At 39.5% G+C, this 25,328-nt stretch overlaps 1 protein-coding gene across 3 annotated transcripts in view; it reads right to left on the minus strand.

The window, feature by feature from the left end:
• The window catches only part of LOC128688053 (zinc finger C3HC-type protein 1), a 120,939-nt gene that overhangs the window by 79,253 nt on the left and 16,358 nt on the right, over positions 1-25,328 (minus strand). For all 3 annotated transcript variants that reach the window (XM_070083803.1, XM_070083801.1, XM_070083802.1), the window contains exons 2-3: positions 21,823-22,058; positions 16,357-16,571 (exon numbers count right to left, since the gene is read on the minus strand). In XM_070083803.1, coding sequence (XP_069939904.1) covers positions 16,357-16,571; positions 21,823-22,058 — 451 coding nt within the window. The remainder of the gene's footprint in view (positions 1-16,356; positions 16,572-21,822; positions 22,059-25,328) is intronic.

Below are 25,328 nucleotides of genomic sequence, written 5' to 3' on the forward strand. Positions count from 1 at the left end.
CTGCGTGCTGCAGGATTTTTTTATGTGGTGCACACTGACCAGACAGACCCATTCTCTCACATGTGGGCCTACCAGCTTTCTCCTGCTTTATTTGAAGCTGCTAGAATTTATGCATATTAATACGTCCAAAACAGTGGCGCGTAAAACGTATATATACGACCAAAACAGTCAAAGGGTTAATGTAGGGTCAGAGGCGAATAAATGAGATAAAATGAATAAATAAGAGAGAATGAGTACATGAGGGAGGACAGGCGCAGAGTTATGTAAATAAATCGGGTGAACACAAGTTTTGTAAACAGACCAGGCATACACGTCCGGTCTGTGTACAAGTTGTCTCTACATTGATGTGGTAGAATATATAAAGAACACTCCCAGTCTCATGTAACACCATTTTTAGAAGAAATGAAGCTCTGAGTGAAGGCAATAGAAATAAGTCACACTGACTTTTTTTGGGGTTATCCTAGGTTCTCTACACATATGCTGCTATGTATGATAATCTGTGTATACCTGAATAAACTTACTTACATATGAAAGGAATAATTTTCTACAGTTACCCCCAGTAACACATTTTCTCTTATGTTGGACTAGAGAAAATGTACTCTTGCTGTCACTCGTACAAGTTGTCCGGCTACCACATCTCATGTTTACGTTTATTTATTCTACTGTAGGGTGTATTTATCATCTTTATATTTTATGTATCATGTTTATTATATAATTTAAAAAAAAATATAGATGGATTAATGAAAATGTGTATATTAACGTAATATACGACATTTAATGAGATTCGGTGATTATTATTATTATTATTATATCTTTACATTTAATATGGTGTCTCAAGACATAAGACACTCTTACTGATTTTAATGTGTACCTGCACACCAGCAGAGTGTGTAAGTTTATTTAGGTACAGGTATACATAAGTATAATTATCAGACTACAGTGGTCCCTCGTTTTTCGTAATTAATCCGTTCCTGGAGCCGTTACTATAAACGAAATTTACGATTTACGAATCAATTTTTCCCTTAAGAAATAATGTAAATACAATTACAGTGGACCCCCGCATACTGTTGGCATCACATAACGATTAATCCGCATACCGCTTGCTTTAATCGCAAAAATTTTGCCTCGCATACCGCTTAAAAACCCGCTCACCGCTGTTCATCCGAGACGCATCCAATGTGCGCCTTAGCCAGCCTCACATGTTCCGCCGATGGCATTGTTTACCAGCCAGCCTCCGCGGTAGCATCCAAGCATACAATCGTAACGTTTCGTATTATTACAGTGTTTTTGGTGATTTTATCTGGAAAATAAGTGACCATGGGCCCCAAGAAAGCTTCTAGTGCCAACCCTACAGCAATAAGGGTGAGAATTACTAGAGAGATGAAGAAAAAGATCATTGATAAGTATGAAAGTGGAGTGCGTGTCTCCGAGCTGGCCAGGTTGTATAATAAACCCCAATCAGCCATCGCTACTATTGGTGGTACAGCTGCTGCTGCTGCACTGTCAGCTGCAGCTGCTGCTGCTGCTGTAGCATCGTCTGCTGCTGCTGTAGCATCATCTGCTGCTGCTGTAGCACTGTCAGCTGCTGCTGCTGCTGTAGCATTGTCTGCTGCTGCTGTAGTATCGTCTGCTGCTGCTGTAGCACTGTCAGCTGCTGCTGCTGCTGTAGCATCGTCTGCTGCTGCTGCTGCTGCTGCTGTACCATCGTCTGCTGCTGCTGTAGCACTGTTGTTGGTGTGGCTTATTGAGAATATACCAAGAAACAATTAACCCCAGAGGATTTGCCACCCAAAAAAGTCAGTGTCATCGAAGACTGTCTAACTTATTTCCATTGGGGTCCTTAATCTTGTCTCCCAGGATGCAACCCACACCAGTCGACTAACACCCAGGTGAACAGGGAAAAATGCCTGGAACTAGTGCTCATATTGGTGAATTTAAAGCCAGCAAAGGTTGGTTTGAGAGATTTAAGAATCGTAGTGGCATACACAGTGTGATAAGGCATGTTCTGGAAGAAAATACCAAACAGGACCTACAGTACTCAGGAGGAAAAGGCACTCCCAGGACACAGTGTCTCATCAGTCATTGCTGCATCTTCAATAAAGGTAAGTGTCATTTATTCTTCATTTAGTAGACTAGTACATGCACAATATATACTGTGCATGTACTACTCTACTATTGTGCATGTATCCTTCTCTTTGTGTGTAGGAAAATGTATATTTCACGTGTTGTAGTTATTTTTTTTTTGGGGTGGGGGGTGGAATTCAATAAAAACAAAACGGTAAAGAATATTACAATTCCTCACTGTCACTGTGTCAATAACCTGTCCAAAAATCATGATAATCCATCCAGTAGTTACATAAAATTGTGGCTACAAATGACAACAACATATTCCTGAGATTTACATGTTTCTTTTTGTGCGAAACTCTACGGTCGCCGCATTCCACCTCTCAGGAACCGGCACTCCTCCAGCTCTCATTGGCGACCCACAGATCACTGAGGTACTAGTGGTGTGTGTGGTGATCAGCAGTCTACTTAGAAGGTGCCAACTAGTACATTTGGATAGGAACAATCATAACCATAATTTTTGGAGTAAAAAAAAAAAAAACCAAATTGGCATCATATCCTCTTAATGACAGTAGGAACAAAAAAAGTACATTTTTAGAAAAACATACTTAGAAATATGATAGAAACAAGCTGATTACACCAAAATGGTGCCAGAATTATGCACTATTTTCTGGCAAGATAATTGCGTCCAAATTTTTTTTATTTTTTTGCCCAGGAAGTCTCCCTCCACATTCCTTGCCCTCTTAAGACTACAAATATTTTAAGGTAAGTAATGAGTGAAATGTATATGCATTTTATTGCTCTAGGATGCTTTAAATGTCATAGTATATTGTGGTTGGGGTAGGGTGGGGGTGGCCTGGCCTGGTTACCATATCTACCACACCTGATTTCTTACAATAAATACAGTGGAACCCCAGATTCTGTCCTTATCCCCTTCACTGTCGCAACCCCAAATTCTGAGGTGTCTCCTGGTGTTGCAAAATTTAAAAAAAAAAAAAACTTATGAAATGATAGATAATCTTTTCCCGATTGTAATGACACCAAAAGAATGAAATTTGATGGAAAACTGATGGAATTACGCTCTCGTGAATTTAGCGACCTCGGCGATATTTATGAATCGGCGATTTCGCCCACTTTGAGCCCTATTTTTGGCTAATTTCATTATTCCAGTCGACCAAACTCATAGCTATTTCTGTAGAACTCCATTTTTTTTATCGATTCAGTACAAGAAACTGCCCATTTACCGATTTCAACTACACAATAACATGGTCAGAAATTTTATATTGGCCAATTTCACGAAAATTAAAAAAATGACAATTTCAAAATAGGGTCCAGAATGAACAGTGCCGACGTTCCTGGCTCTAAAATAACATTTTCTTTGTTCATCAGTCACATCTCCAGGCCCCTCTGATATTCCTCTTGCTTTCTACTTTGAATTTTTATTCAAACAAAAAAATAAAATATTTACTGTTATGCAGACTACTGGAATATTGTAATAACTGTATAAATAATGTCAACCCATTCATGACTGCATATTAGAATGGCTACTTGGACATTTTTTGGAAAATGACATCATCTGTTTACTTTTGAACGTCGGCAAAAATAAAACATTTCCCCTACTTTGAGCTCCATTTCAAGGTTCTTTTCGTAGTAAAACCAATCAAAATCACCTCCTATAAGGTCACATAATAAAACTAGTTAGCAGATGTTTGGTTGATTTGGTTAATATTGTGAGATAAGATGATTTTTTATAGGTAGTAGGTTGGTAGACAGCAACCGCCCAGGGAGGTACTACCGTCCTGCCAAGTGAGTGTAGAATGAAAGCCTGTAATTGTTTTACATGATGGTAGGTTTGCTGGTGTCCTTTTTTTCTGTCTCATGAGCATGCAAGATTTCAGGTATGTCTTGCTACTTCTACTTACACTTAGGCCACACTACACATACATGTACAAGCATATATATACATACCCCTCTGGGTTTTCTTCTATTTTCTTTCTAGTTCTTATTCTTGTTTATTTCCTCTTATCTCCATGGGGAAGTGGAACAGAATTCTTCCTCCGTAAGCCATGCATGTTGTAAGAGGCGACTAAAATGCCAGGAGCAAGGGGCTAGTAACCTCTTCTCCTGTATATATTACTAAACGTAAAAGGAGAGCCTTTTGCTTTTCCTTTTGGGCCACCCCACCTCGGTGGGATACGGCCGGTGTGTTGAAAGAAAGAAAGATGATTTTTTAGCAAAGTCCTAAATTTATAAGCTGTCAGGGGATCCTTGACCTGTTCCAGTAGCAAGTTCAAGATCTTCAAGTCTTTTATGTGCATAGCGTTCTTGCATAGCGAGACTGACTTGAGGGATGTTGAAAAGTGCCTTATGCCTTGTACTGTGCCTGTGCATTCTGTTGTAACTGTTGAGTAGTAGTTTTAGGGGAGGGTTTACAGTGGAGTTTAATTTTCTGTATACAGTAGGGCCCCACTTATACGGCAGGTTAGGTTCCAGGCTACCGCTGTAAAGTGGAACACCTTTTTTTTTCCACTTATAAATGCATACAAATACTAGATAACAAGTTTACACTAACATATATTAAGTTAGCAATAGAACTAGGCATCAAAAGACAATAAAAAAGTACAATACACACATAGTGAACTCATTACTTACCTTAAAATATTTATAGTCTTAATCTAGGGTGAGACAAGTAGTATTTATTGTATGAAATCAAGTGTGGTTTGTATGGTAGTCAGCCAGGCTACCATACCAGGCCACATAATATTCTATTACATTTAAGCATCCCAGAGCAATAAAATGTATATACAGTTTACTCATTACTTACCTTAAAATATTTGTAGTCTTAATCTAGGGTGAGATAAGTAGTATTTATTGTAAAAAATCAAGTGTGGTATGTATGGTAGCCAGCCAGGCTACCATACCAGGCCAACCCACCCACACATACTATTCTATGATATTTAAGCATCCCAGAGCAATAAAATGTACATACAGTTTACTCATTACTTACCTTAAAATATTTATAGTCTTAATCTAGGATGAGATAAGTAGTATTTATTGTAAAAAATCAAGTGTGGTATGTATGGTAGCCAGCCAGGCTACCATACCAGGCCAACCCACCCACACATACTATTCTATGATATTTAAGCATCCCAGAGCGATAAAACGTATATACAGTTCACTCATTACTTACCTTAAAATACTTGTAGTCTTAATGTAGGGTCAGGAGTAAGTAAATGAGATAAAACGAATAAATGAGAGAGAGAAAGAATGAGTACATGAGAGAGGACAGGTGCAGAGTTATGTAAACAAACCAGGCAAAGGTAAGTTTTATAAACAAACAAAGTGTACACTTCTGGTATGTGTACAAGTTACATTGTGTACAAGTTGTCTCTACATTGATACGGTAGAATAAATAAAGAACACTCCCATTCTCATGTAACATCATCTTTAGAAGAAATGATGCTCTGAGTGAAGGCAATGGAAATAAGTCACTGACTTTTTTGGGTTATCCTAGGTTCTCTACACATATGCTGTTATGTATGATAATCTATGTAACTGTATTTGTGTATACCTGAATAAACTTACATACATATGTAAGGAATAATTTTCTACAGTTACCCCCAGTAACACATTTTCTCTGATGTTTATTAGAGAAAATGTTATTCTTGGGGTCACTAGTACAAGTTATCTGGCTACCACATCTCATATTTATGTTTATTTATTTTGTTGTGGGGTGTATTTATCATCTTTATATGTTATGTATCATGTTTATTATATAATTTTGAAAAAAATATCATGGATGGATTAATGAAAATGTGTATATGAACGTAATATACGACATTTAATGAGACTCGGTGATTATTATTATTATTTCTAATATGGCATCATTTGTGCAACTCGTCTGCTACCACATCTCATATTTCTATTTATTTATTCTACTGTGGGGTGTATTTATCATATTTATATGTTATGCATCATGTTTATTATATAATTTTGAAAAAATATCATAGATGGATTAATGATGGATTAGCAATTACAAGCACTAAAAACAACGGAATACAAAATATATCACATGTATGCGTGGAATCGTCCTCCCTGGCTTGTAAACAATGGCACACTGACTGTACATGGGCTCAGGCCGCGCAGACACATTTGGGACGAATGTCTTTAACCGAGTTCTTGGACATTAGCCGAGTCAATATTCTGATTCAAAAACATGTCGCTATCCGATTTTTTCGTTACCCAATGACATCATTACCCGAGGGTCCACTGTATATAAATTAAAATAAAAACGAGAAAAAAAAAGGTAAAACGGCAACACTTCTGCAAGAAGCAGGACTGGTTGTTGCAGTCAGGTGAGCATCCAGAGCCAACTTTGGGGTATTATATCTCAGTAAGTACTGGTCCTAAAATTTTTTTGGTCTTATATCACACAGAAAATTGCCCTCGTTAATTTATAAAAAAAAAAAAAAAATTCAAAATATTCAAAGTTCCATGCAGGTGAATGTAGATCTACGTTTGGACAGTTTAAGGGTTAATAACATTGAAACATGACATACTCTAGAATGAATAAAATATGTCATTATGTCGTGAGTGTTGATGCGTTGTTGTTGTTGTTGGGTGTACAAGGGCCGCTGAGAGCATAAGCCTTAGTGGTGGTGGAGGGAGGCGGTAGCAGAGACGGTAGAGATGGTGGTGTTGTCAGTCACCCTATATAACTCCAACAACATTGGAGGAGTTACATTCGTGCTGTCCTTTTTCTATTGATTAATTGCTCAACTTACCTGCTACACTTTATCACTGGCTAGCGCTATAGCCTTTATCGACTTGTGCTGCTTTAGTATCGTACATATCGTAGAACCACTGCAGAAGGCACATTCTCCCCTCTCTCTTCCGCATCCACTTTGGTACTCTGCTACGAGTTCTTTCTTGAATTCTAGTCTTTTTCACCTTCTTTACCGAAGGGCTGGCACTAGTACAATATTTTATGAAGTTTTCATGTGTTTTATGATTGTTCATATTTCAATAGGTTAAAAGGAACCAGTATTGTATTATATTTCCCTACAATATATTGGGGCACCAAACATTTGCGAATGTTGAGGGAGACCTGCATTTTTTTATTAACACATCAGCCATTTCCCAACAAGGCAGGGTGGCCCGAAAAAAAAAACTTTCATCATTCACTCCATCACTGTCTTTCCAGAGGCGTGCTTACACTACAGTTATAAAACTGCAACATTAACACCCCTCCTTCAGAGTGCAGACACTGTACTTCCCATCTCCAGGATTCAAGTCCAGCCTGCAGGTTTTCCTGAATCCCTTCATACATGTTACTGTGGCATGCAAAGAGTACGTAACCTTTATTCGGCGCATGTACACACCCTCATTTACAGGCTATCTCCCCCAACCAGCGAACCAGGTTGCTAAGAGTTGATGATGGGGCCCCGTCGTTCAACTAGTGACCAGGTTCTAGCCAATAAGAAGATGGTTTTGGCAATCGCAGAGGTTATGTGGGTACCACTCTCCTGTCTGCCCTTGTCATTCCCATTCTAGAGCTGGTTGAAGCACAGTCTGCTATCTTGTGGCTTCTATTTCTGCCTTGCTTACAGTGGAGTGCACTATACTAATCACTGTACATAGTGTACATATTGCTGTTCTAAATTGGTGAAGGATAATATAAGTCTAAACTTTTTCTGCTGTGTTTATTTTGCTCCCATTACACCCGGGATAACAGGCCATTTGGAATCCTGGGTTGTAATATGGGTAGCCTGTCGGGGAGCTGGAGCTGGACTTAGAGAAACGGTTGAGCTTAGGGTGAAGCTCGTAGCAGGAACACTGTGCAGCTTGCTGTCTGACATTGCATTAGCTTTGCCTACGCTCGACAAATTTTGCGTGTCAGTTACTGTTATGGTCAGCCTTGCTATTGTGTGATCGTTCAACAGCTCGCTACTAGCTTGTTCGGTGTGCTCGCTTCGCTACGGTCAATCTTCTAGAACAGTGTCGCTGTCTGGCATTGCTTTACAAATTTTGCGTGTCAGTTGTTACTAGCCTGTTCGGTGTGGAGAATTTTGCAGTCGGCTTTGCTTGTATGCGTATTCTGCAATCGTACTGTGCATAGCTAAGCGTGTTCTGCAAATTAACATGTTACGTTGGGGTATTCTGCAATCGTACTGTGCATAGCGAATAACTTATGCCACCTAGACGAGTCAGACGTCTGGTGTCGGCATATACTTTGCATAACCTACCTAAATTGTCCCTACAGCGTTGTTGGCAAATTGCTCGTTCCATTGGCATTAAATACAAACGCACTCTCACATCTGCACAACTGCGTTCACTGATTGCTGACAAACTTATAGAAGAAGAGATGGCACATCAGACTCCTCCCTCTACGGGAGCTAGGGCAAAAACTACGTTCTCGCAGGAGGAAGATGATACACCTACGGAGCAAAATGGTCAGTATAGTGCAGCTGGGTTGTCTCAAGGTGAATCAGCGTTGTTGGCACTTGAGCTGGCAAAAATCAATCTTGAGCAAACTAGGGAACAGAGAGCATTCGCAAGGGAAGAATTTGATAGGGAAAGAGAAAGGAGGCAGTTTTCGCATTCTGTAAATGATTTTAGTTTACAAAAAGCAGTACAGCTTGTTCCCCGCTTCAATGAGGCCGAACCAGAACAATTTTTCGAAAGCTTCGAAAATCAGGCTCGAGCCTTGAGGTGGCCGGAACAGCATTGGGCATCATTGGTTCATACAGCATTATTGGGTAAGGCACAGGAATTTACGTCAGTATTAAATGACGCTGAATTTTCTGATTATAAAGTAGTGAAGACCACAGTGTTGGGAGCATATACATGTATCCCAGTCAAATATAGAAAGATTTTCAAGCTGAGCAGACGACAGCTTGGTCAATCCCTAGTGAACTTTATGAGACAGCAAACCAAAGCTTTTACCAGCTGGTATAAAGCAAGTGGTGTCTCTACCTTTGAGGAGCTGGTACAGCTTATTCTGACTGATAACCTGCTGGAGTCTGTGGGACCAGAGGTTCGAGTCTTTCTGCAGGATCGTGACTTAACCACTGCATTGGAGGCAGCCAGGTTGGCTGATACCTTCGAAACTAAACTCTCCTTGTCCGAGCGGTCCCGTCTCTCTTTTCAACAGCCTGGCATGAGCAGAGATAGTCAACCTTGGAGAATGAAGTGCCAGCCGGAGGGAGAACGTCTACATCAGCCAACTAAGTCACCTGGTGAGCCACGCTTCTCAACATATGGTCCACCTGCGGAGAGGCAAACTACTCATGGTGCATCTCGACAACAGTATCCAGAGAGACACCAGCCAGAACGACACCATTTGCAACGTCAGCAGGGAGTAAAGGGCAAGCCTGTCATCTGCTTCCTCTGTAACAAAGTAGGTCACATCCATCCCAACTGCCCCCATAAACCCCAACCCATTGGGAAAATCTCTAATATCCCTAGTAACATGTCCCCTAGAGAAGTAGAAAAAGATATGGCCCCTTATTATTGCAAGAGTCTTATTTCCCTTCAGGAAAACTCAGAAACAACTAAAGTAAAGACCTTTAGAGATACTGGAGCATATTGCTCACTTGTAAGAGAAGGAATATTACCCCTTTCAGAGAACACTACCTTGAATTCCTCTGTTTTATTGGAAGCATTTGGAGGAGCTATATATTCTGTTCCTTTGCATAAAATTTAGGTACAGTGCAAATATTACACTGGGTACTTGACTGTAGGTGTCTCAAAAGGATTCCCCATGAAAAATGCCATGTTATTACTGGGTAATAACATTACTACTGTTAGTGAGTGTCCTGAACCTATAATGAGTAATTCTTCTCCGGTGTTGGCCATAACTCGGGCAACATCCCAAGGGTTGTCTGGAGAGAATGTTGACCTATCCTTGGACGACTCCAATCTCGGAATAGCCACGTTGTTTTATGAGGCACACCGGCCGGAGCCTCGTAAATCAAGTGAACAGACCCCGATCAAGCCTTCCTATTCCCAGGTTGCAGGATTGCCAGATGTCTCTGTTTCCATGCCTGAGGGACTGTCCTTCCGGGAGGAACAACAAAAGGACCCTTCTTTAAAATTCACTTTTGAGGCAGCCATGGGTAAATCCTCTTTGGGTCATCCGGTCAAGTATGAAGTTAAAAACGATTATTTGATCTGCACTGAGACTGGTAAGGAGATAGAGGGCCGGCAATTGTTTAACAGGTTAGTGGTTCCAACAAAGTATAGACCTCAAATACTAAATATAGCTCATAATACTTCATTAGGAGGTCACTTAGGAATTACAAAAATCTTGTATAGAATCACAAAAGAATTTTATTGGCCAAAATTAAAGAAAGATGTGAAGAATCATATTAGGTGTTGCCGAGAATGTCAGCAAGTAGGGAAACCTGGACATTCCATTAAATCTGCACCTCTCCAACCTATACCTGCTGATGGAGAACCTTTTGCAGATTTAATTATAGATTGTGTAGGTCCACTACCTAGGTCAAAGTCTGGAAATCAATATTTATTTACAATTATGGATAAAGTAACCAGATACCCTGAAGCAATTCCCATGCGTAGTATTAATACTAAAGCTATTCTCAAAGCTTTAACAACATTCATTTCTTGTTTTGGCATTCCTAAAACTATTCAAAGTGATCAAGGTACTAACTTCACTGCCAAAGCATTTAGGGAAGTATTAACTAGGTTAGGGATAATCCACAACTTATCCACTGCCTATCATCCTCAGTCCCAAGGCGCCTTGGAAAGATTCCATCAGACGTTAAAAACTATGATGAGAACTTTTTGCATGCACTTTCCTACAGACTGGGATGAATCACTACCTTTGTTGCTGTTCTCAGTACGAGAGACGGTGCAAGTCTACAGGGTATAGTCAGTTTGAGCTGATCTTTGGGCACAATGTACGAGGTCCTCTTCGGGTGCTCAAAGAAGGATGGATGGGAGAAGACGTTAGCTCAACACTCTACAACCCGTCTTCAAGGTTACAGGTGGCACGTCAGTTAGCCAAGGCTAACCTAAAGACAGCTCAAAGTAAGATGAAACAGAGGTATGACAGAAGTGCAAAATTCCGCTCCTTCCATCCAGGAGACAAGGTGTTGGTGCAGGAACCTATACCTGGCCACACCTTGAAAGCTAGATTTACGGGACCTATGCAGATTGTAAGTAGATTATCTGATGTAAATTATGTGGTAGCTCCCATTGATAAGACATCAAAAACTAAAACTTACCACATTAATCAATTAAAATCTTTTCATACACCAGATAAAGTCCCAGTAATGACTCTGTCCTCTACCTCTGAGGACGACTCTGACTCTTTGCACTCTATCTCTGAAATTAATATTAAACTTTCAAATTCTGTCCTCCTCAAGGATCCTAGCCCTTTAATGGAGGGATTATCTGAAACGCAAGCAACAAATTTAACGGAGCTTCTACAGTCATATCCTAATATTTTTTCGGATGTGCCGAAAAAATGTACTTTAGGTTATCATGATGTAGATGTGGGAAACTCTAAACCAATTAAACTCTCCTCCTACAAAGCTAATCCTGAAAAGCAAAGGCTACTTCAGCAGGAAGTAGAATTTTTGTTAAAGCATGGTTTAATGGAGGAGTCATCTAGTCCATGGGCTTCACCGTGCATCCTTGTGAAGAAGGCTGATGGAGGGTTTCGTATGTGTACAGACTACCGTAAGGTGAATGAGGTCAATTACAGATGCTTACCCTCTTCCTCGTCTGGATGACGTAATTGACTTTGTGGGTAAGGCTACTTTTGTGTCCAAGTTAGACCTCCTTAAAGGTTACTATCAGGTACCTTTGACGGATAAGGCGAAGGAAATCTCTGCCTTCGTAATTCCAGGAGGTCATTATCAATACACAGTTACCCCCTTCGGAATGAAAAATTCCCCCTCTTCATTCCAAAAACTTATCCATCAGGCTATTAAAGGACTTGAAGGCACGGCAGCATACCTAGATGATATTGTTGTGGTGTCTGATGCTTGGGATCAACACCTACTTAGACTTAAGGCTCTTTTTGAGACCTTTAAGAGTTCCCATTTAACAGTTAATTTATCTAAATCTTCCTTTGGCCAGGCCACTGTCACTTTTCTAGGCCATGAAGTAGGTAGTGGTAAAGTTGCTCCTAAACTTGCTAAAGTTCTTGCTATTAAAGATTATCCAGTTCCTCATGATAGGAAATCTCTTCAACGTTTCCTAGGCATGATAGGATTTTACAGAAGATTCTGTAAGAATTTCTCAGATATTGTAGCCCCTCTTACCTTTCTTACCAGTCACAAAGTTCCCTTTAATTGGACCTCAGACTGTAACACTGCTTTTAATAAAGCAAAAAGATTATTGTGTACTGCACCCATTCTCTTGTCTCCAGACTTCTCCAAACCTTTTTCATTACAGGTTGATGCTTGTGAGTCTGGGGTTGGGGCAGTACTATTACAAAACGAGAATGAGGAGTTGCAGCCTGTAGCATACTTTTCAGCCAAGTTCCAGCCACATCAAAGGGCTTACTCTACCACTGAAAAAGAAGCCCTCGCGCTGGAAACTGGCTTTGGAGCATTTCGATGTTTATGTGGGCCAGACATCGCAGGTGGTCACAGTCTACAGTGATCACAATCCTCTAGTATATCTCTAAGCCATGAAGAACCACAACACAAGGCTCATGTGCTGGACGCTAAGACTGCAACCATACTCACTCAGAATTAAATATATTGCCGGCAAAGAAAATATGTTGGCAGACTCTTTATCTAGAGTCTAATATTTTTATTTATTTAGGTTAGGATGTTATATTATTTGTGGTAACCCCTTTTCACGCTCTTTTTTTTTATCCCCTGGTGTGGGTTTTTTTTTTTTTTAGTGAGGGGATGTGGGCTACCGTCCGCCTGTATCTTGGACCTATGCTAGCCTGACTGACTGCTGTCTCACTCTGAGTTTAGGGTTTGGCTTTTTGTTACGAGAAAAGCTGAGCTCTATCTAAGAGTTGGATGGTGGAGAGGAAAGGCGGTCCCATTATTTTGTGCCATGGCGGCACGGTTACTACTGGGAGGTGGCAGCCTAATCCTGAGCCTTCTCGGGGTGGGGGTGTGGCATGCAAAGAGTATGTAACCTTCATTCGGCGCATGTACACACCCTCATTTACAGGCTATCTCCCCCAACCAGCGAACCAGGTTGCTAAGAGTTGATGATGGGGCCCCGTCATTCAACTAGTGACCAGGTTCTAGCCAATAAGAAGATGGTTTTGGCAATCGCAGAGGTTATGTGGGTACCACTCTCCTGTCTGCCCTTGTCATTCCCATTCTAGAGCTGGTTGAAGCACAGTCTGCTATCTTGTGGCTTCTATTTCTGCCTTGCTTACCGTGGAGTGCACTATACTTATCACTGTACATAGTGTACATATTGCTGTTCTAAATTGGAGAAGGATAATGTAAGTCTAAACTTTTTCTGCTGTGTTTATTTTGCTCCCATTACACCCGGGATAACAGGCCATTTGGAATCCTGGGTTGTAATAGTTACCTTGCTTACACTCCAACAGCACGTCAAGTCCTAAAAGCCATTTGTCTCCATTCGCTCCTGTCTAACACACTCATGCACGCTTGCTGGAAGGCCAAGCCCCTAGCTCACAAAACCTCCTTTACCCCCTCCCTCCAACTTTTCCAAGGTTGACCCCTACCCCGCCTTCCCTCCACTACAAATTTATACACTCTTGAAGTCATTCTGTTTCATTCCATCCTCTCTATATGTCCAAACTATCTCAATAACCCCTCCTCAGCCCTCGGGATAATAGTTTTGGTAATCACACACCACCTCCTATCTCCAAACTACGGAGTGTCTGCATTATATTCACACCACACATTACCCTCAGAACTAGGTATTAAAATACAATAAAAAGTAATATACATACACAATACATTCATTACTTACCTTAAAGTCTTATGTAGGGCGAGAGGCGAGTAGTATTTATTTGTAATCCCAGGCGGACTACATCCCAGGCAGACTACATCTGCCTGGGCTATACCTACCGGTTGCATACACTGCGGCCCACAGCCATATTATTACCACTGACATACCACGTTTACCAAGTTTAATCATTTCTAACAACTACCTTTAGATGCCATCGTAAACAAAGGGAGAAGTAATGAATAATTCATGCCGAGAATTGTAAACAAAAGCGTTATGTAAAGTGTATTAAGGGTGGTGACTGGGCCAGATGCAGATTCAAACAGTTTTCTCTAACGCTGGACCAGTGAAACCGTAATGTTTTCCCTCCACTGACTCACCCCTCGAGAGCACGAACGTTGCATGTTTATATGCTATGTAACGTGTTTCTTATATAATTTTGAAGAAAATATCATAGATGGATTAATAAAAATGTTTATATTAACGTAAAATAAGACATTTAATGTGCCCAAGAGTGATTATTATTACATACTATTAGTATTGCTATGGTGTTAAGACTAGAGGGAGACACTGAGTGAACGAGTAATAAAGGCATGTTTATATGCTATGTAACGTGTTTCTTATATAATTTTGAAGAAAATATCACAGATGGATTACTGAAAATGTCTATATTAACGTAAAATAAGACATTTAATGTACCCAAGAGAGAGTCACGAACGTACGAGTGGCCCAGGAGGACGCATCTGACATGGACAATTTCCGGGATGATGTACGAAATCCAGAGCAAAATTTTGCTGAAAAGTGGTTGAAATCCGAATATATGATATCCAATGTGGACGAAATCTGGGGTTCCACTGTACTACTCGTCTCACCCTACATTAAGATTGCAAATATTTTAAGGTAAATGAGTGTACTATATGTATATTTTAATTTGTTATTGTTTTTAATGCCTAGCTCTAGTGCTAACTTAATAAATGTTAGCGTAAACTTGTTAACTAGCATTTACAAGTGAAAAAAAGAAGTGTGTTCCACTTTACGGCAATTTCTGCTTTATGGAGAAAGCCTGGAACCTAACCTGCCATATAAGTGGGGTCCTACTGTATATATTATAGAACAATAGTAATAAACAACTTTTTTATTGTTGGTTTGTGTAAAGAGGTTTTGTAAACAATATAATAACAAAGTTTGTATGGTTACTGTGTAGCATACAACGAGTGAATATATATGCATTACACATTACGTATACTGGTCTCATGGGTCACAAAAGTTACTTGAAAAATTAAAATATTAATAAATAAAAGAAAAAAGTAGAATAAAAGTATAAATAATATTACCAATTGAGTGGCAGTCGCCGATGTTGCCGTAAGCGGTTCACTTTCTGTCAACTTCACGCTTTCTATATCTCGGTGAGTACTGATTGCAAATTGTTCTTCTTTTAAAACACTCACAAAAATATTTTTAAGATTTTGGTAAGAAAAATTTTTTTTTTTTTTCGAATATTTTTAGACAGTGAATTCAGGATCAGGGGGTCTCAACAGTGAAAGGCTTAAAATTCCTGTATGTGTGGTATCTGATTATTTTTCCTGACTGAAAGAACCTATTTTTCTACACAGAACTACAAAAAACATTAAAAACTAAGGAAAACTTAGTTTCATGGCATATCGAAGATGTAAAAAGATAATGAATCGGCAACATCGACATAAATGTGAAAGGTGGTATTTACATTTTCCTGTTTATTTAGCCAAATTCCAATTTTTTTTTAATATCTAACACTATGTAAATTACTGTGCTTTACAGAATAATAGGCATGTTTCAAAGTGTACAAATAATAAATGGGTACAAATAATTGTTTTTTGTATCTCTATTCATTACTTTTGTCTAATGCTATATATAAGGAAATCTTATGATATTACAAGTGTTTCAAGGAGAGAGACTTCTCAGAAAATGAAAACAGGTCACAGTAACTTTATTGGGTTATCGTAAGTTAAATCGACATCATGTGTGTTTTGGTTGAATTCCACATCTAGTATCATGAAAGTGTAATAAATTTAGAAGAAATAAGGCACATCATGTTTGCTGGCAGAAAGCTGGTGGTGACATGATAGGGCCTGAATGTTGTTACTTACATGTGCTACTGACAGTGCTATCTATGATGCACTGCATGGATCCACCCGGTTCTTGTTCAAGGCATGAAGTGGTGCTACATGACCCAAAATGTTGAGCCAAGACCTAAAATGGCAATGGGCTACATATCTGAAGGCACAAAATTTATGCACAGCTTGATCCCCTGCATACTAGTGCACAATAAAGGGCTAATCCTGAAGGTAGGAGTCTCACTCATTAATAGCCAGAAGTTTCATTCATGCTTACCATTGTACTCATCAGTGTATGCTGATCTAACTGTGGCAAGGAGGAGCCAAGAGCAGCCAAACTATGAGCAGAGTTTGTCATATTGTGTAGTTGTTCAACAGTAGTAACACTAGGTGGCTGGGTTAATTCCTTGGGGCTGGGATTGTGGCGCCACCCGCAAGCTGTCTTGTGGCTATTTACAAGGCAGTCTTTTAGCAGAGTCAAAAATTTTTCATCTGTAAAACATGATATCTAATTAACACAATTTTACTCTTTTTATTTTATTCATGTGTGACAGCATCATTATTATTTAGTACATATGGGTCACTTCCATTTTTCTTCTGAATAGTAGTGTTATTTTTCAGATTTATTGTTATTTTTATATTATGAAATTATTACTGCATATAGTCGCTGCTTCAAGAATTTGAGTTCATGAAGTGAATGACATCCAATGTAAAAAACTGTACCTATAATCTTAGACTATAACCCAAATTATTTTTTTTAAGTTCTTGAGCTGAACTGAATTCAAATTCTTGAATGTCATCTAATGAAAAAATTAGTTCCTATGTTATCAAAGGTAAAAAAAAAGTGCCTTTAAACTTACTAGACTATAACCCAAAATAATTTTTTCTTACAATCATGTACAATGATATGCTCCAGTAGTCTTAAGATAGGCTTAAGTTTGCCCAAAATGTTCCTCATAACCATGGACTTTCAACATATATTACAATATCACTCATTTCTGTATAAATATTGTATCATTTTGAAATGAACTTGTATTTGTATAAGATGAAACCAACATTTGACGAGCACCAACAACACTCCACATCCTCATCCCATGCATGATGAATATTCCATTCCTAACATAATCAAATTTTTTTATCAGTGCAATAGTGTTCAATAAATCAACTATCAAGGGTTACACCAATCCAAGAAAGTGGAGATGCAAAAGATATCAACAACTAAAGGACAATCATAGAATTGATGAGGGGAATTGTTAAATGTTGATGAAGATAGGGAAGCTGTGATTTCGTGTATAGGGCAAGGAGGAATAACATCTTGTAGGAGTGAGGAAGAGCCAGTTGTGAGTGTGGGGGAAGTTCGTGAGGCAGTAGGTAAAATGAAAGGGGGTAAGGCAGCCGGGATTGATGGGATAAAGATAGAAATGTTAAAAGCAGGTGGGGATATAGTTTTGGAGTGGTTGGTGCAATTATTTAATAAATGTATGGAAGAGGGTAAGGTACCTAGGGATTGGCAGAGAGCATGCATAGTTCCTTTGTATAAAGGCAAAGGGGATAAAAGAGAGTGCAAAAATTATAGGGGGATAAGTCTGTTGAGTGTACCTGGTAAAGTGTATGGTAGAGTTATAATTGAAAGAATTAAGAATAAGACAGAGAATAGGATAGCAGATGAACAAGGAGGCTTTAGGAAAGGTAGGGGGTGTGTGGACCAGGTGTTTACAGTGAAACATATAAGTGAACAGTATTTAGATAAGGCTAAAGAGGTCTTTGTGGCATTTATGGATTTGGAAAAGGTGTATGACAGGGTGGATAGGGGGGCAATGTGGCAGATGTTGCAAGTGTATGGTGTAGGAGGTAGGTTACTGAAAGCAGTGAAGAGTTTTTACGAGGAAGTTAGAGTATGTAGGAAAGAGGGAAATTTTTTCCCAGTAAAAGTAGGCCTTAGACAAGGATGTGTGATGTCACCGTGGTTGTTTAATATATTTATAGATGGGGTTGTAAGAGAAGTAAATGAGAGGGTCTTGGCAAGAGGCGTGGAGTTAAAAGATAAAGAATCACACACAAAGTGGGAGTTGTCACAGCTGCTCTTTGCTGATGACACTGTGCTCTTGGGAGATTCTGAAGAGAAGTTGCAGAGATTGGTGGATGAATTTGGTAGGGTGTGCAAAAGAAGAAAATTAAAGGTGAATACAGGAAAGAGTAAGGTTATGAGGATAACAAAAAGATTAGGTGATGAAAGATTGAATATCAGATTGGAGGGAGAGAGTATGGAGGAGGTGAACGTATTCAGATATTTGGGAGTGGACGTGTCAGCGGATGGGTCTATGAAAGATGAGGTGAATCATAGAATTGATGAGGGAAAAAGAGTGAGTGGTGCACTTAGGAGTCTGTGGAGACAAAGAACTTTGTCCTTGGAGGCAAAGAGGGGAATGTATGAGAGTATAGTTTTACCAACGCTCTTATATGGGTGTGAAGCGTGGGTGATGAATGTTGCAGCGAGGAGAAGGCTGGAGGCAGTGGAGATGTCATGTCTGAGGGCAATGTGTGGTGTGAATATAATGCAGAGAATTTGTAGTTTGGAAGTTAGGAGGAGGTGCGGGATTACCAAAACTGTTGTCCAGAGGGCTGAGGAAGGGTTGTTGAGGTGGTTCGGACATGTAGAGAGAATGGAGCGAAACAGAATGACTTCAAGAGTGTATCAGTCTGTAGTGGAAGGAAGGCGGGGTAGGGGTCGGCCTAGGAAAGGTTGGAGGGAGGGGGTAAAGGAGGTTTTGTGTGTGAGGGGCTTGGACTTCCAGCAGGCATGCATGAGCGTGTTTGATAGGAGTGAATGTAGACAAATGATTTTTAATACTTGACGTGCTGTTGGAGTGTGAGCAAAGTAACATATATGAAGGGATTCAGGGAAACCGGCAGGCCGGACTTGAGTCCTGGAGATGGGAAGTACAGTGCCTGCACTCTGAAGGAGGGGTGTTAATGTTGCAGTTTAAAAACTGTAGTGTAAAGCATCCTTCTGGCAAGACAGTGATGGAGTGAATGATGGTGAAAGTTTTTCTTTTTCAGGCCACCCTGCCTTGGTGGGAATCGGCCAGTGTGATAATAAAAAAAAAAAAAAAAAAGGTGAATGGTGCACCGAGGAGTCTGTGGAGACAAAGAACTTTGTCCATGGAAGCAGAGAAGGGAACGTTAGAGAGTATAGTTATACCAATGCTCTTATATGGGTGCGAAGCATGGGTGGTGAATGTTGCAACAGTGGTGACCTGTACATAGCTCAGTGAGGACGTGTCTAGTGTACTCCCTGCAGACTGAACCAAGATGCCCTCCATTGAGCAACTTTACCAGCAGCTGAAAGAGGAACTAAGGGTAGTCAAGCCTGAGACACGGAAATTGACGGAGGAAAACAAGAGGATTCGTAGTAGTCCTGTTGTGAGTCCTCAGGTCAGGAAGGGAACCTGGGCAGTTGTTGGACAGCATGGAATGAAGCTGAAGATCAAGAAGACGAATGGAGAGGTAGAAACGATGAGGAAGAAAGAGACTGCTGTAGAAACTGTTGTGGAAACATCGAATGCATTCTCCTTGATACCCGATGAACGTGAGTCGACTACTGGGAACGTCACGATGAACGACGCCAAGGAAGAGGAAGGCGAGTCAACATCCCTTGAAACCCCAACAAAGACCATCGAGAACGTCACTACAAACTCCACCAGTGAAGGTAAGAACACTGTTTTAGTTGGGGACAGTCAGGTGAAATTTATGGATAGGGCTTTTTGTGTTAGGGACAGGAAGAGGAGGCAAAGGGTACGTTTTCCTGGGGCTGGGATGGGGGATACTGTTAGCCATCTGGACTAGCAATATCCCCCATGGGATATCTACCTCAGTGTGGGAGGCAATGATGTTGGCAGACGTAGGAGTGAAGACCTGATTAGCAGGTATAGGACAGCAACAGAGATAATTAGGAAGAAGGGTGGGAACCCTGTCATATGTGGCATTTTGCCAAGGAGAGGAGTTGGAAATGAATGGCTGTCCAGGGCAATTGGTGTCAATTGCTGACTGGACAAACACTAAGGAAAATGCAGTAACATTCATAGACAACTGGGACCTCTTCTATGGCAGAAATGACATGTATGCCAGGGATGGGGTTCACTTATCTAGGTTTGGGGTGGGAGCACTGGCCAATGCAGTGGAGGGAGCTGCTAGGTCTTTAATTAAACTAGAAATAGATAGTGGTATGGGTTTTTGTGGAAAATCAATGTATTCTGAGTGTAGCAGTAGTGCGAGTTTTAACCCTTTGAGGGTCGACAGGCCCTCTCCGAAACTAGTTCTCAGGGTTGGCCAAATTTAAAAAAAAAAAAAATAATTTTCTCTTATGAAAAGATAGAGAATCTTTTCCCGATCATAAGGACACCAAAAGTTTGAAATTTGATGGAAAACTTACGGAATTATGCTCTCGCGAAGTTAGCGGTCTCAGGGATATTTACGCATTGGCGATTTTGCCCACTTTGAGCCCCATTTTCGGCCAATTCCACTGTACTAGTAGACAAAAAACATGAATATTTCGCTAGAACTCCATTTTTTCTATCGAATGGGTGCAAGAAACCACCCATTTATGAAATTCAACTATCCAGTACAGTGGTCAGAATTTAGCAATTTTGCCAATTTCATACAAATTTCAAAAGATGCCAATTTCCGAATAGGGTCCAGAATAAACAAGAAAGACATTCCTGGCACTAAAATGACATTTCCTCTGGTCATTAGTCACGTCTCAAGGCCCCTCTTATATTCTTTTGCTTTCCACTTTGAATTTTTATTCTCACAAAAAATATAAAATTTATTGTTATGCAGACTACTGCATTAGTGTAAAAAATTGTATAAATATTATTGGCGCACTTGTGAAAGAATATTAGACTCACCAGTTGACGTGTATTGGACCATTGGCACGATTTGTTTACTTTTGAAATTTGGCAAAAATTTAACATTTCTGGTACTTTGAGCTCAATTTCAAGGTATCTTTCATTGTAAAACCAGTCAAAATCATCTCAATTTCTGTAATATGTCTTCCATTCTATAAAATGAGACCAAGAAAACTAGAATACAACAATAAATACCATAACGAAAATACAGTGCAAAGTCGCTGTTTTATTCCAAAAAACGGTCAAAGTTTTTTTTTTTCTCATTATGTACTGTGTGCTGCAGGATTTTTTTTAGACTGTGCACACTGACCACATAGACCCATTCTTTCATATGAAGGCCCACCAGCTTTCTCCCACTAGATTTGAGGGTGCTAGAATTTAGGCGTACTAGTACGTCAAAAACCCTGGGTCGTAAGCCGTACTAGTACGTCCGAAACCCTCAAAGGGTTAAGGAAACCAGTTATAAGCAGAATGAGGTAGAGTTACTGGTGAATATAGGTAAACCAGTGGCATTAGGTGACAAGGAGAGTAACAGCCATAGTGGAGGAACAGAAATCAGCAGGAAGAGAAAAGAGAAGGGAGGGTTTCTGAAAATATAATTTTAAACATACTCTTAAGCATTTTCTAGTCTAGTTAACCTACAATAAGCCAATAGTGACTTTCTTTGTACTTAACAAATCAAAATTGCAATCACACATTGTAAACATGGCAAAGAAATATAATCTGTCTTTATCTTAACTAACATTCAACAAAAAATACAGAAAAAAGCATAAAAATTTAATATGTACATTAGTTTTAAAAAGATGAAAATATAAAAAGAACACAGTTTTACTAACGTGCATCTCGATCAACCAGATTAGGAAGGGCAGCACATACAACTTCTTGGCAAGTGATGCACTGAAGAATGTCTTTTTCTATTATATGCCAACCCCATCTGGCACACTCTAGAGGACTCACTTCAAACACATTCCATAGTCCTGGCCGGAAGGAGTCCACACGGCTACAAAATGCCTCATAATTTCTAGGCTGAGTCCTAGGTGTAATACTGTCAGGGGATGTTTTATCTTCATTTCTGAAAGGACAAACATGAAAAATTGTATAATAACTCTTAAATTTTGGATTTTTGCCCAGCAGATTGTGTGACCCACTAAAAGTAATACCAACCTACATGTTCTGCATAATCTTTAACACTTGCAATATACTCTTAGACCATTTTTTCCCCAGTAATTACACTAAATGTACTGTAGTTTATATACTTTACAATAACGCATAATTAGTTGTCCTTTAACATTTGTTTCTGCCACTGTTTAGCAGCACAACAATCACAAGAGAGAAGTGATCCCTCCACACTCAACATTACTTCTTGTTTCAAGTGTTAATTGTAAAGGCGTTATAGTGTCTCCTAAGAAATTGCCGGACCAACACTGCAAGAGACCGATGAATTTCAATGTTTCGTCATTTTCTCTTACATTAGATGGGTTATGGGTTACACTACAGAGGCTGATCACATGTCAGGCAACTCACACACATTGCTGTAAAAGGCTGTATTTTCATGTGCTCTTTCTCTCCATTTTGGACTTTATTTTTTTTTTTTTTTTTTTTTTCTTCTTCTTCGCCGGTATTCTCCCGGCCCGGGTCTTTTCCAAGTAGTTGGATTGTTTCACAGCCAGTCATACAGATCAAATAACTTCCCTAAACACGAAGATTGAAGATGCCGTCAAGGACTGGAAAATAAATATGGATACCCAATTGAACAATTATTTTGCTTACCAAGATAAGGCAGAGCAGGATAAGCTAGCCGATGCAGTAATGATTAACAGTCCACTCTTTCCTAGTGAATTAAACCATACCAACTGCAAAGCTACAACTATTCAGATCATACAAGACCACCTACATGTTAGTGTGCCAGTGTTGGAAATAAAATAATCACAGTTACTAGGGAACCAATGGAGAAAAAGTGTTATGCTCAGATTTCACACAAAAGACAGAAAAAAAGACCTAATAAGTTCATCTATTAAAGCAAAAAAAGATATATACATAAATGAGTGTCTCACAAGAAAACGACAACCTTCTGTACAAAGTGAGAAAACAAACGTGAGAATGATAAAATTCACCAGTGCTTTGTACGTGATGGACAAATTCTAGTAAGAAAAACAAATGTAGGCCATGTGTACTATATTACAAATAAAAACGAACTAATAAACTTCCTTCATGATGCAAACATTACAGAGTCTGACTGATATTAGTGACCAAATCATTGTACTACGTAAGTGTATGTTATTATGCCATCATTGAATTAATCCCTGTACTATCACCTACCAGATAGTATTTACTACCTCATTATCCCATGTGTCCCACACAGTTCCTTGTGTGACTCAATTTGTGTTATCTTCCCAGATCTCCAATTCACAATTTATTATTTGATAATAAGATACTTACTCTATAATAATATTTGTACAGTGGTCCCTCGATAATCGTCGGGATCAATAGTCGTCCTTTTCGGAAATCGTCGCATTATTGTTGTCCAAACATTGGCTCGCAAATGGTCAGTTGACTAGCTAATCGTCGTTCATCTTGGACACATACTCACGGCTCTGAGCCACCTCGGCCTCCTTTCTCAGCCAGTGTGCCATTGTTTACGAGTGAGCGACAGTCCCCTCACTTGTTCATACGAAATATTTCATAATATCCCATTCATTTTAGTGTTTGCAAGTGCTAAATAAGCTACCATGGCTCCAAAGAAAGCTTCTAGTGCCAAGCCTTTGGTAAAGGTGAGAAATACGATTGAATTTAAGAAAAACATCATTGAACAATATGAAAGTGGCGTACGTGTGGCCGAACTGGCCAGGATGTATAACAAATCCCATACAACCATATCTTCCATCGTGGCAAAGAAAAAGAAAATCAAGGAAGCTGTTGTTGCTTGGAGAAAATTGTGGCCAGATTGTGTCCACAAGAGGGATTTTGAAGGGTTTGTGGCTGACCCTGATGAGCCTATGTCAGTTGTGAAATTGATTGTGGCATTGGGGAGGTCCATAGGGTCGGATGTGAGTTTGGAGGATGTGGAAGAGTTGGTGGAGAACCACAACGAAGAGCTAACCACTGAGGAGCTGCAAGAGCTGCAGCAGGAACAGCAACAGATCGCAGCTCAAAATCTTGCTGCAGAGGAGGAAGAGAGATGGAAGAAGGTGCCTTCTTCAGAAATTAAGGGGATTTTTGAAATGTGGGGTAGGATGGAAAGATTTATGGAGAAACATCACCCTGAGAAGGATGTTGCAAGCCATATTGGCAACTTGTACAGTGACAGAGTTTTGGTCCATTTTAGGAAAGTTTTAAAGAGATGCCAGAAACAGAGCTCTATGGACACTTTTTTTTGTGAGACAGGACTCCAGTGACTCTCAAGCTGGTCCTGGTGGCATTAAGAAACAGAGAAGTATGTAACCCCAGAAAAGGACTTGGTACCTGAAGTGTTGATGGAAGGGGATTCCCCTTCCAAACTGTAAATAATTCAATCTCTCTCCTCCTCCAGTCTTCCATACACTAAGAAGAATTGCCAATAAAGGTAAGTGTTATGCTGTTAATGTTTCATTCATCATGTCCCATTGTATTGTTTATGTACTACATCTATATTTCATGTAAAAAAAATTTTGTTTTAATACTTCTGGGTGCCAGGAACGGATTAATTGTATTTACATTGTTTCTTATGGGGAAAATTTATTCGAAAATCGTCTATTTCGATAACCGTTGCACTTCCAGGAACGGATTAACGACAATAAACAAGGGACCACTGTATTACCAATTATTCCTTAAGCACTGTTATAATTTTCTTATAATCTTACCAAATTTTCCCTTTGCTCCCAAACTACAAATAACCAACTAGTGTATATTCCTACTAGACTACTGTGCAATTCCTTGTACCATCTTTTACTAGCTAGTATCAACTATCTCAAATAATAACTCTTTTTGTGATATTAATTGCTCAAACATTATGCTATAAAGCAACTCCTACTCTCAGGTTAATTTCATATCATAGTGACTATCCTTTAAAGGTTGTTTACCACTACTTAATTTAGTCCCTTTTTACATTTCTCCTGAAATAATTCTCTATATACCAATACATTGTACCACCCTTTATTCAGTAATTGCTATACTCTTAGTTTTAATAACAACTAAAGGGCCACGTTCAGGTGTTTTAATATTTTTCCCTCTTGGCCATATACAGAGTCACATTTATTAACCCTTTGACTGTCACAGGCCCCTTTCTGAAACTGTCATTCTATGTCGCAAAATACTCGAAAAAAAAATTATTTTTTCTTATGAAAATGTTAGGATTTAAGCCTAA

This window comes from Cherax quadricarinatus, chromosome 10 (genome assembly GCF_038502225.1).
Source record: "Cherax quadricarinatus isolate ZL_2023a chromosome 10, ASM3850222v1, whole genome shotgun sequence".
NCBI lineage: Eukaryota > Metazoa > Arthropoda > Malacostraca > Decapoda > Parastacidae > Cherax > Cherax quadricarinatus.